At 42.9% G+C, this 12,593-nt stretch overlaps 1 protein-coding gene across 1 annotated transcript; it reads left to right on the top strand.

Moving 5' to 3' along the window:
- Positions 1-1,276: 1,276 nt before the first annotated feature.
- On the top strand, positions 1,277-11,219 carry WDR91 (WD repeat domain 91; the record flags this gene model as incomplete). The annotated part of the gene is given in 9 exon segments (XM_009081354.1): positions 1,277-1,300; positions 1,302-1,490; positions 2,508-2,715; positions 3,551-3,633; positions 5,854-5,978; positions 7,876-8,053; positions 8,329-8,487; positions 10,439-10,638; positions 11,069-11,219. Coding segments are annotated over 9 exon segments (1,317 nt in total), but the record flags the coding sequence as incomplete, so codon positions are not given.
- Positions 11,220-12,593: the final 1,374 nt, after the last annotated feature.

Raw genomic sequence — 12,593 nt, 5'->3', positions numbered from 1 at the left:
AGGGGCAGCAGCTCTCGGCCGAGCCGCGCCGGTGCTGTGCCCGCCCCGTCCAAAACCGCCGTCTGTGGACCCTGCGCCCGACCTGTAACCCGCCGGAGGGTTACAGAATGGAGGAGACCCGCGTACCGAGAGGGCAGCGGCAGGAAGACCTTTCTTTGCCTGGATCTTTTCTCAGTCGTGAAATTTTTATCCAGCGGCTCTACAGCTCCGCTCCTTAGTTTGTATGTCTCAAACACCAGCTACCTTGCCAAACGTGTGGAAGTTGGTGCAGAATTTACCAGGCTTGAAAATAGTTTCGCTCGTTTGTGAGGGCTTTATGTTCCTGGAGCAGCAGTTCTAGGCACTGAATGCAGTGTCCTGGGTAGTTGTATTTTTCTTTAACCAGCAATACAACCACTACTTTATCATTCATAAAGCATGTTGCTTTTATTTTTAAAACACCAGCATGTTGCTGATTTTTAGAGGTCAACAAACAATTGACTTAATTGGAATTACTAACCAAAAAAGGACTGCTGGAGTTACAAACTTCACTTTCCTTTACCTGTAGGAAGCCACAGAGAGGGAAGGTGGATGGTGTCAAGATATTAACTGATGGGGTGAGAGCAAACCACGTATTAAACAACTTTTGGTAGTTTATGCAGGGTGCAATCGTCTTTTTTATGATGCCTGTCTTGGCCATCAGAAATAACTGAACAAAGAAGTCTTTTCCTGTACCACCATCCTGCCTTATTCATATTGCAGAAATGATTTTCAAAGAGGCATAATGATTAAAAACATCCTGTTGCAAAATTTTATGCTGACCTTGTTAATAGATGATGTTATTAAAGATAAAGGTGCATAAAAGATTATAATATGATTAAAATGACTTCCTCTTTCTGTTGCCTAAATATAAGGGGCTTTTTTCTTTTTAGTCGAAAAATAATATTATTTTTCAGGTGCTGCACCTGAGTTTTCAACATTTAATCACGCTATTGCTTCTTTTTCATTATCAACTTACTTTTAAAAGAAGTAGAAAGTTTTGCTTAGTTGCAGGAAGCTCCATCGACTGGGATAAACAAAATGTGATATTTCTGTCAAAAGCAGCTAGGCTATGTTCTATCATGTTTTTGTTTTCTTTAAGAAGTGCTGCAGAGTGGAAGAATGCTAATGCCAAACTCTGAGTGTTTCCAGGATTAGGAAAGGAGCTAATGCATAAGTGCTGGATTGTACTATTTGCGCAGTTAAAGCTTCTCAGCACTAAGTTACATAAAGTCTGTTGTGCCATGAGAGCCCTCACATGAGTGCAGTCTTCCCTGTTTTGCCCTCTTTAGGTGGATAAGATAGTGGACCAGCTGCAGCAGTTTGTTCAGAGCTACGATCTGGCTGCCCTGCGGGATTACTGGAGTTATCTGGACCGACGTCTTTTCAGCCGTTTGGAAGATGTGTACCGGCCAACAGTGAACAAGCTGAAAACCAGCCTGTTCCGGTACTACCTTGTCCATGCTGTTCAGGTAGTGTTTAATTTTTAGGCTTCTATTTTGCAGAGATCCTGGTCTTTGAAACCAGAGCAATAAAGTACCCTTGTGAGCCTCTGACAGGTCTGGTGGGTATGGAGCAAGCAATTCATGTGTCATGATCAGGAGTGTAGTAAGGAGTTTGATGCAGACTCACATGACAAGCTTGTGCATGGGGTAGGGAAGAGGGAAGTACAGTTAGCTGGGAGCAAGATATTCACACTCTGACATGAGGGTTCCCCTCTGAAAGGATGACAGTACTGCTAGCTCAGTCCTGCTCAGCCTCTGTTAATAACCTGGATAATGGCAGAGATCACAAGGTTCAGATTGGTGCAAGGAAATGTGGGAGAGAAAATGAATAATTGTCTTTTTCCTTGTTTGAGTAAAACAGAAAATAATAAACATAAAACAGAACAGAGATTATCTTGTTGAAACCCCAAGAAAGTCAATGGAATATATTCTCCCCTTGATTCTTCTTTCTTGATACCATTCCCTGACTGAAAAACTCTTAATGATGTGAGTTGGTGAAGGAGTCAAAATCTAAGGCACATTTCCAGAAGTGTTTTTTCATGTTTTGTACCGCTGTGTGCTTACCCTGAGGTGTGATAGTCCAGTCTGTATAATGTATCAGATGGAAACCTTTTCAGGCTACATCTGCTGTAAGCTTGAGTAATTTGAAGTATACTTTGGTCCTGTATATGAGCATTTATGTCTTATGTCAGGGCACAAACTGCACTGGTTTAGCTGGAAATTAGTATGATGGGTTTGATTTGTCTCAGCCTTTAGGCAGGATTGTGGTGACTGGAAAGAAGGTTTGATTAAGTGCATTTGTGAGCTTCTCCTAGCGTATTTGAGAGTCTTCTGTTCTCTGATGAATCTGTTAAGTCTAACCACTTGCTATGTCGGGTGATGAAAGTAGTTGTTAGTGTGTTCATAACACAGAGCAAATAGTCCTAGACCTAATCTGGTAGCATTAATGGAAGGCTGAGCCCTGTTCTTCTTGCTGTGTTTCAGAATGGCCGCAATGACAAGGCGCAGGAGTTTTTCCACAAGCAAGCCTCCGAGCTCCAGAACCAGGCAGAGTGGAAGGATTGGTTTGTCCTGCCCTTCCTCTCTGCCCCAGACTCCAACCCCACCTTCGCTACCTATTTCTCACGCCAGTGGGCAGATACATTTATTGTGTCTCTGCACAACTTCCTGAGTGTCTTATTTCAGTGCATGCATATCCTTTTTTTGGCAACTAATAATTAAATCCCCCTCACCTTGGTGTAATGCTTATTGTTAACAGTGATGCTAAGAATATAGTATGACAGAACTTGCTGCTTTCAGTGAATGTTTAGAGCCAAGACTTAATAGGAAGCTGTTGTTCTCTAGAGGATGTTGGGATAGTTCTTGTTCCGTTATCTGGTGATTATGTTATATTCCCTGGGCGCAAACAATTGTTGCTGATGCTGAACTCATCCCTATGCTGGTGACTAGAAATCTTGTGCACATTTTGTTCTGATTTTCCTCTTTGCTTGGCATAGTACAAAACAGGCATACAACCTTGGGTCATAGTCCCTAACTGTACTACCATCTTCTGTTTGACCTTTCTCAGGGTACATTATGTTCACAACATTGTCTGGTGACAGCTCGTTATAAGAAGGCAGTTCAGTGTTGGCAGAAATAACAGCTTTTTGCCCACACTGCGAAGTTCTGGCCATATTTGTTTCCTGATGGGCAGGCTTACCCTGCAGCTGGAATACAGCTTATCTTGACCTGTTTCTTCAGTGTACAGTAAAGCAGTAACAGAACCTGTCTTGTCCTCCACTTCTGAGTGTAAAAGCAGAATAATCCAAAAATCCTTGGAAAGCCCACGTGAAATCGTTTATGTAACAGTAAAGTACAAAGTTGACTTGGCTAACTAAGCTGTTGCTAGTCTTCTGGTCTTGCACATTCTTCTTGTTAGTAGTATGCTCCTTGTTTTTCCAGGCAGATGGCCGGTATGGAGTGCTGGCTTTTGGAATTAAGCCAGGTGCACACAAATTCTTGCCTTGATTTTCTTTAACATTCCTTACCAGTTCCAGTCATTCTGAACTTTGAAGCTGAATGTCTCAGGAGCAGTCTCATACAAGAAGAAAATGAATCATTGCGGCATAAGGTGAGAACTGAGGTCACTCTTCAGCTGCTGACTCTGTGATGCTGTGAGTTTTGTGAAATTGGTTCCATTCATTGAGGAATGGTGTAGCTCTTCAGTTTGGTACAGTTATTCTAAGGCAGATTCTTTAAGTTCTTTGTTATTTTATCTTTCAACTCTCTCCAGCAAATTCAGAGTTATGATCATATAGTGAATTGTCTGTTTAGAGTATTCCTGTCCTGCTTGAGGTGACTGACCCTTTCCCTATGCTAACAGGTGGCTGGATACTATGCAAACTTGTTTTCTGCTACACTGCAAAGTCAAGTTAAGGTGAAACTAGTGGCAGGATAAAGATGTATATTGCAGGGTTATAGATTGGGTTGGGTTGGAAGGGATTATTTTGATTTCTGGATAATTTATGACTAATTTTGCAGGGATACTTGTGAATAGTGTTCAGTTACTTCCAGACTTTAGCTGTTAGAGCAATAGAAGCAATAGAAATGGGCAGTGATTCTGGCAAAGAGACAAAACCTGTTACTTCTGAAATGGCCACTTCACCATGTTTGATGTGCACTTAAAGCAATTTAGGTCAGCTAATGGAAATGTTGTGATTGTCTGTTTCCCGACTCTAAACTTTAGAGTTAAAACCATAGGAAGGGTTGATTGGTTCAGACAAAATGTTTCCCAGCTCTGTGTCTTGTTTTGGACAGTATCATCAGCAGATGCTTAGAGAGAGGGTGTAAGAATATCTAGCATGGGTCAGTCATTTCCCAGTATAACTTCCTGTTAGAGAGATCAGTGAAATCTGCAGTTTAAGAGCTTCCTAAACCCTAGATCGCACATGGATAATCACATAAAAGTAGGAAGCCTTATTCATGTAAGCAGAACTTTAGCTTCACTTCCTCAAACATACCAAGTAAAACCTCTTTCTGCATGAATACTCGAGTAAAATAAGCTTTGTGATTTACCTCCTGTGTTACAAAACATTGTGTTGTATGTTGTGCTTCCTGTTTCAGTTGTTTTGGTACCTGTTCAACACTGTCCTAAAAATGTTAAAGTAAAATAGAATCATTGATTTCAAAAAGGAGGCTTTTTTCTATGAAAGAAAAGTGAGGTTTGTCACTGTGTGGTGTGTGGAGTTAGTGGATTGGTCAAGCTTTGACAGGAGGGTTCTGCAGTGATTGTCAGTGAATAGGGTAAGGTATGCTTTGAAATATAACTCTTCCATTTTCCAATTTTGTAGTCAGTGTTTTTAGTCAAATTAAAGCTATGGTTTGTGTTTAGCATGTAGTTTACAGTCTGGATAAGGGTTTTTTGGGAAATATGCAGAGGTAAAACTAGACTTTTCCTTCTGGAGAACTGCTCAGGTCAGAAAAGGAAGCAGCTACCTACAGAATACAGGTTTAAATAAAATATAGTGTGAATAAATATTGAATTTAATGCTAGCTGAAATTGAGTAATGATTCTTGTACACTGTTGAAACAATGCAAATACATGAATAGCAAGCTAGATTTCTAAAACTCATTTTTCTTGTAATTTTATTCCTTAAACACCATGACAAAAGGAAAAAGAAGAATTATATCTGAAAATCAAATGTATGGAAACAGAAAAGCCTGAGAAACCCTTCACGTGAAAAAGAGTCACAGGCAGAAAGCACATCTGTCACAGAAAGCTACATCCTGAGGTTCATCTCTGCCAAAAGGGAAAAAGAAAAAAAATGTCTTTTTGTTCATAATGTGGAGATAAATCTCACTGTCATGCTTGGGAAGGAGCTGCACAGGGTGTGGAGCTAGATTTCAGGGTGACCTGGTGGCATTGACCTTGGTGCACCCTGCCTTGGTGCATCCTTGGCTGTGGGGAGCAGATTACCTTCTAGGCTCCATGCCCATACATCATTACAGTCTATCACATGCATTGCGCTGGCCCTAAACTGCCTGCACAGAGTGTGACTAGTCAGCTCTGCCTTGCCCTGCCCTGCTGTTATTTCCCATCACCATTAAGGACCCCACAGCAGCAGCCCAGGGAGTGGAGCGAAGAGTTTTAAGTAGGCTCCAGTTTCATGTGTGTAGAGTACTGATTGGTTGACTACTTGGACTAATGTGGTGCTCAACTGGTCAGAACAACTTTCTTCCTTCCCCACCCTTTTGGAGCCCTTGAAGTAAAAGGAGTAAACAACCTCAGTGAGTGGGAAGGAGGTGAATCTCGGTGACCTTTTGTTTACTTGGCTCTTTTCTCTTGTTGTAGCTGTTTGCTTTGCAGGCTGAATCCTCCCGGATGAAGAAAGAGGAACTGGAGGTGGAACAAGCAGTTGTACATCACAAGTTGCCAGCATATGTGGCCAACATGGATCGACTAGGGGACTCTGAGCTGTGAGTGCCTGTAGGGGAAGAGCTGGGGACAGGCTCTGCTGCTTTTATTAGGTCAAGGAGACTCCTGGAGGGTTGTTTCCTTGTTCATTGCCCTGGGAGTCAATGCAGAAAAACATCCATTCTTGTAACCTAAGTGGGTTTAATGGGGGAATTTTTGACAGGCTTCTCTCTCACTATTTGGGAGGCTCTTGCCAACCAGTGAGAGCCCAAGCACGCATGGAAGTGATTCTGCTCTGCTCTCAGCATTGCACCAAGGTGTTCTGGGCAGCCAAGGCACTGGTAGCAGTGCAGTACCTCACAGTATTGCCCAACTGAAGTGCTGTTTCTTGATTTCTGTTTACTTCAGTGCCTGCAGTGCTGTAGGTGAGTGCCCTGTGCTATTTTGTAGGCACTGTTACTGTATGACCCAAAGGGATTCTTTTAACACAGAGATGTTTTCTTGCTTTTACAAAGTGAAAATGAGTTTCTCTTCTGTGAGGCTCAGTTATGCACAGAATTCCCCATAAACTTGCTGCAGTTAAAAGTGTATTTTATGGCTACATCTGCTGTATGCCCATCTGTGGAAATTAGGCAACATACACACTGATACAGCTTGTTTAATTGTTATTTAATCTGTATTTTTTCCCCCAGTATAGTGTCAGGCAAAACAAGTCTGTGTGTTTGCATTCACTGTGTTACTGAGAGGTTTTTTTTTGTGCTTTAAAAGGATCTGAAAGCATATGTAGCTTAGCTACAAGTTATTAATAACTCTGGGGCTTTGACTTTCTCATGTGCTTCTTCAGGCAGGAGGAGGATTGATCAAGTTATCCTGTTGACAGTGACAAATGGAAGTTGTAGCAGGGACCACAAAAAGTGTTTTAGTCTTAACAGCTGTCAGTTCAATGGACACTTAAGTCTATTGAATCAACCTTGATAACTGCTCTGGACTCTTCACACCAGACAGGTCACAGAGCTTAGTTTGTGTTATTTAACTGTCTGGAAAGACCTGATATTATCTGCACGTGTGGAGGAGTGTGACATGAGGGGTGACATAACTTACTCCTATATTCAATTTTTGTCCATTCGTATTAGAAAAACTTGCCTAAGAAGTGGTATTTCTTGTGTGTGCAACTTGTCCCTTAGTCTGGGAGCCAATTCTGGTTGCTTATTTTCATGTCTCTGCTCAACCCAAAGCCCAGCTTTGGTAAAACAGTTCCTTGAAGATAAACACAGTGAAGACTACTGTATTCCTCTTCCCCTTGCTGCCACTCTGCTCTCAGTGGAAGCTGTAGCAGAGTCAGGTCAGACAGGTATGGTCTGGGAAGCAGCTGCTGCTCTTAGCATTGTGGACTGAGAAGGGAGGTGTGTGTAATCATAGAAATATGCTGTAATTCTCTTATTTTCTTTGGGTCCAGATTTTGAGATAGTTGAGGGTCTGTGCTGTAAAACTGCTGAACATGGTTTGCTGAATATCTGAAAGTGTTCAGTGAGACACTGCATAGTGAATGTCTCTTGAAGTAGGACTGGTTTATATTTTGAATTGGGAATCTCAGCTGAACAGGTTCTTTGGAGGTCTGGATTTGCCTGCCTTTCCCTTATGGTCTTTATGGACTAAACAGGTGGAGTGGAAGGAGTTTGAGGTGGCCCTGCAGGGGATTCAGCAACAGTTGAGCCCAGCGTCTCAGTGGCATCTCTGAGAAATGAGCTTCGGTTTCAGTAATTATAATGATCTGCTCGAGGCACTAACAGGATGTTGTAAAACAGTTTTTTAATGCATAGTGGTCTACTAGCTTAGAAATTAACATCTGTGTTCTAGTGATTCAAAAGAGCTTGCTCCTCACTTGTTGGGTGGTCTTTGATCAGGTTGCCTGGCTCCTCTTTCATACTCTATTTGGTGGTGATTATTTTTTTTCATTAGTGACATGACCTGCAATCAGAGGAGTACAGCACATTCTCTTCAGTCCCGGGGAGGCTTTCTGTCCTCTTTTCTCTCTCAAAGTAAAAAAGGCCCTTCCAGATCAGCCCATCCAAGTGGGGCTTCTCCAACACAGACTGGCAGTATGCTGCTAGGGAAGAAAGAACCAGCAAATCACCAGGTAATTCTCAACTGTGTTCATTGAAGTTTGCTCAGTCTCAAAGGTGTTGACTTGCTGTATGGCACTATTCAACCTTTTGCTTCCACCTGAAAAAGGTGAAATGTCCTTTCCTTCCTTGCAAATATGTGCTGGGCCTGGATGCAGCACAAGAACAGCTGCTGTTTCCTGGGAGCTTGTGGAGCCCTTGCAAGTTCTTGGGTTTTGTGCCTCTTTTGCTCTTCATTCTGCAGCCTAGCACAAGCACAACTTTGCCCAATCATTTCTCTGCCTTCCAGAGTGCCAAAGGAAAAGAAGGAGCAGTGAGCTGTAAGGATGGGAAAAGCCACTTCAGTGGGTTAGTGGCAGGCGACTCAAGTTCCCTGCAGCAGCGGCAGAAGCGCCTGCAGGAGCATGGGAAGGAAAGGAAGGAACTGCTGTCCAAAGGGACCTCCCAGGTACTGGAAAACACTGCAAGGCTGGGAAGCAGAAGGCTGGTATTTCGTCTGCTAAGTGGTAAAACAAGTGCAAGTGTTTCCCTTAAGCTTCTGAATTGCTGCTCAGAACTAACTGTATCAAAGGTTAATCTCTCTGGTTAATCAACTCCTTCCACACTCAAGTTTATTTCCCTGTCCCTGGAAAATAATCAGTATTGACATTTCAGATGGAAGAAGAGTTGTCTTCTGTCATGGTCTTTTTCAGCACTCTGCTCCTGAGGCCCAAATGTTTCATTCACCTTAATGGTTATGTTCAAATGCCTTGTTAAAATCCCCATTCCTCAGTGACAATGGACTTAGCTCACCCATCCTGCCCACGTGAGTGTGTGGGACAGATCAAAACTGATAGAAAATTTTCCTGGATAGAAGTAGAAATATCCTTCCTAGCAACATTTGCTTTTTGGCGTTTTTTGCACTTTATAGTGCAGCTTTGCCTGGAGCTGTGCCCTGCTGTCAAATCTAATGCAATAATGAAACTGTGTCCTGAATTTTAACTGCTGATGGTCAGCAGACTACTTCTGTTCACCTTGTTAATACAGGCTTTCAGCAACCATGCTGTCAAAGAATGCAGAGCACGGGAGGAATGATGGCAGCATCTCAGCCATGTTTATTTTGGCTGTATGAGACTGCTGTGGGGGAGAGACAGTGCTGAGGGACTGTTGCCTGTTCACCAGTATATGTGGCTCTTCTGTGTGTGGGAGTGCTGCTTTAGAGAGATGTTACTCCAACACTGGGTATTCAAGGCCTTAAGAGAATTTACTTTTTGTTCGTGGCTCATCTAAAACACTTTATACATCGGTTGGAAAATTGCAAAGCTCAATTTCCCAATAAGTTTCCTTTTTCCGTCGTGTTACAGGTTAAGGCAGTACTTTTTGGGGATCTGTAAAAATTGGTTGTGGTGCTCTTGGGGAAGCTTGATGCTATTTAGCTTCCTGTTGTCCTCAGAGCATGTGAGCAAAAAGGAAACTGAAAGGTGGCACTTTCTTTCATGATTGTCATTTATTGGTTGGTATCTCCCCACATTAACTAACAGAGAGAATCATTCTTGGATTTATTTTCCAGTCTTCTCCAGCTCCATGATTTTAGATGATTTGATTATACAGTGTTTGATCCACTGGTCCTGATCTGAAGCTACTGTAAATAAGGCAAGCATGTCTTAGGGAACAGGGATTCAAACCCATCAATACCATTTTGGGACATTTAATCTTCAGAGGACGTTTTAGCAAAAGAATGCTTGCAGATGTTTTACTGGCTCATGTGCTATATCTGCTGCTTGTTCCACTTCTGGTAGCAAGGGAAGGCTAAGCTGCTTCCAGACGCTTCTGTGTGTGCAGTGCAGATCTTGTCTCATCCAATACCTTCACTTCCTAAAACTCTATTTATTCTGTCTGCCCTGTCAAATTGAGTTTTAAGCTTTTGGACTTATGTGTCAACTGCTGTTGTCATCAGTCAGTTGGCTGCAGTGTTGGCTCCAGTGCACATAGTCCAAATCTCTGGCAGATGAGGATAATCCATCCACTGGGACTTCAGATCCAACAAGAGTTTTTGTGCAGGTTTCCTGAACTGCCTGTTACAGACTTACATTGCTGAATGCAAAAATTCCTTGAAATACATTGATTTACTTGTGAATCTGTGCTCTAATGGCATCTAAACAGGCCTCTAATACTGGCTGAGGTATGCCAGAAATGTCGTTCCTTTAATTCCTACAGGAAAGTGTATGGTTGGGCACATGGAGCGAGATATAAGGGACTCTATAACTAAGGGGGACGTATTAAATGGTGCAGTTCTGCAACACACTATCCTTGTGCTCAGAAAGGTCCCTCAGAAAGAGTGCAATGCAGGCCGGGGTGGTTGAGGAACTTGATATGGAGCTGCCACTTCCTTGTATTTCACTCAGGATTTCTTCCTTCAGGGTCAGAGTGCTGAGAAGAAAACGGATACTAGTGTACCTGAGACAGAATCATGCTCAGAGCTGCATGCTGAGCAAACAGAGACTTCAAGCAAAATGCCTGCCAGCAGTGCAGAGGCTGTGGGGGTTCGGCAGGAACAGCCTTTCATCGTCCTGAGCCAGGAAGAGTATGGGGAGCACCATTCATCGATCATGTACTGCAGGTAATGGACTGGCACAAGAGGGCTTTCTCAGAGAAGCCTCTGCAGAAGGACCAGCTGTGTCTGGCCTCTTTCTCCCATACTCTGTTCTGTCCAGCACATTGTGAATATACTCCCAGGTGTAGGGCAGTGGAGTTGATGTGACTGAAAATAGCCTGTAGCTTGTGCAGTGAGAACGGACAGAGATTTTTCATGATTGGGAGATGCTAGCCAGGAAGAAAATATGTGGAAAAGCAGGGTGGTGTTGCTTAAAGGTGTTATGCTTTACATGTGGAACCTAGTGTGCTTCATTGTACCAGTTACTGTGAACTGAGGGGGAAGTGGTGCAAGGAAGTGCTGATTTCTGCAGAAGGAACTGATGTGTGGCCAGGAAAGGAAGGATTTAAGAATTTTAGGGGAAAAAAATATCCACTCGATTTCCTCCTGCACACAGGGTTGATTGTTCTGGACGGAGGGTGGCCAGCTTGGATGTGGATGGCGTCATCAAAGTCTGGTCTTTTAACCCCATAATGCAAACTAAAGCTTCATCCATTTCCAAATCTCCATTGCTGTCTCTGGAATGGGCAACCAAGCGTGATCGACTGGTGAGTAGTCTGTGTGTGAAGGCTTAAGAGATGCAGCAGATGATTTGGGGCTGTTGCTACGTGTTGCATGTTAACTTCTAGACAGCTGCATTTTGGATAAGATCAGGGGAACTGTTAGTTTCCACTTTAGTTGGACATGGGGAACTGAAGCCTCTAGAGTCTAAAAAAAACTAGAGTGGGGAGTGTACTCTGTGTATTGAGCAAGGAATTCACCACTGGTTGCCCTGGAATAGAAGTTCCTAAGCCGCAGTGTGGGTACAGCTGCAGGACAGAAGTAGTTCCTTTAAGAGAAGTGCCTCTCTTCAGGCAGAGCACACAGCCACTTGTAAAGACAGGCAGAGGCAACCTGCTAAAACATAGAAACCCTGTAGCAGAGAGCTATGGAGCTTTAGGCAGACCCTGAGCCAGAAGCAGAGAAGGCAGAGTGTGGTGCTGGCATTCTGCTTGTGCAGGTGTGAAAAGGGCTCCGTGGCCAGTTTTATACTGGTGCCTTATGAGCTGAGGGTGTCTCCATGCATAAGGAACTTGGAGCTTGTTTAAATAACATGAAAGTTTAAATGTTTCCTGTACCACTTTAGTTCTGTTACTAGAGAGGACCCTTAAATATATGCATTCTTCTGAGTCCTAGAACTGTTGCTAGTGTTTCTTGCCCTCCCTTGGCAAAGAGCCAGGGCTGTGTGAGAAGACAGGCCTGCAACTGAGGGAATATCGTTCACATTCTGGCACTGACAGTGTATTGCTTGCTAACCCCAAAATGCCACCTGTGAAGAGCTGGTGCTACAGCTTGTCTCTTTTCTCTTGCTCTTAAAAAGGAAGCTAGCCATGCAGTTGTGATATTTCTTCTGCTTTGTGGAATTTATTTCCTGCTTGCTAATAGAAAGATTCTTCTTTCTGAAATGTGGGATTCACCAGCAAATGAGGCACTGAAATGAAAAGGATCTGGCTTGCGTAATTTTCTTTTATAATGCATCTCTCCATGATTTAATGTAAACTGTAACACCTCAGATAAAGCATGTCTGAGCCCTTCTGGATGATTTCATTCTCCTGTGGATGAAAGGAGGTGGCTTCTACTTGGTTTTCTCTTTAACACAGAATTAACAATCTAAGTTTGTCTTTCCTTGCTTCCCTAGATACTCAGACTCCATATATGTTTTGCATCCTACAGTGCTGAACCATGATCTTGAAAGTGGTGTTTTTGCCACCTTGGTGCCTATTAGATCTTTCACAGGAAAGTAGGGCTTGTACTTGATTTCTGTGACTCTGGGATAGTCCTACTCAGCATGATTGCACAGAAAGACAGGATGTACCCTAAGGGAGTGATGTTTAGTCTGAATGCATAAATAGAAAAAAAAATTACTAAGTGCTGGTGGTTGT

This window comes from Acanthisitta chloris, unplaced genomic scaffold, assembly GCF_000695815.1.
Source record: "Acanthisitta chloris isolate BGI_N310 unplaced genomic scaffold, ASM69581v1 scaffold36578, whole genome shotgun sequence".
NCBI classification, from domain to species: domain Eukaryota; kingdom Metazoa; phylum Chordata; class Aves; order Passeriformes; family Acanthisittidae; genus Acanthisitta; species Acanthisitta chloris.
Note: the sequence above shows the minus strand (reverse complement) of the source record. Positions and strands in the feature narration are given on the sequence as shown.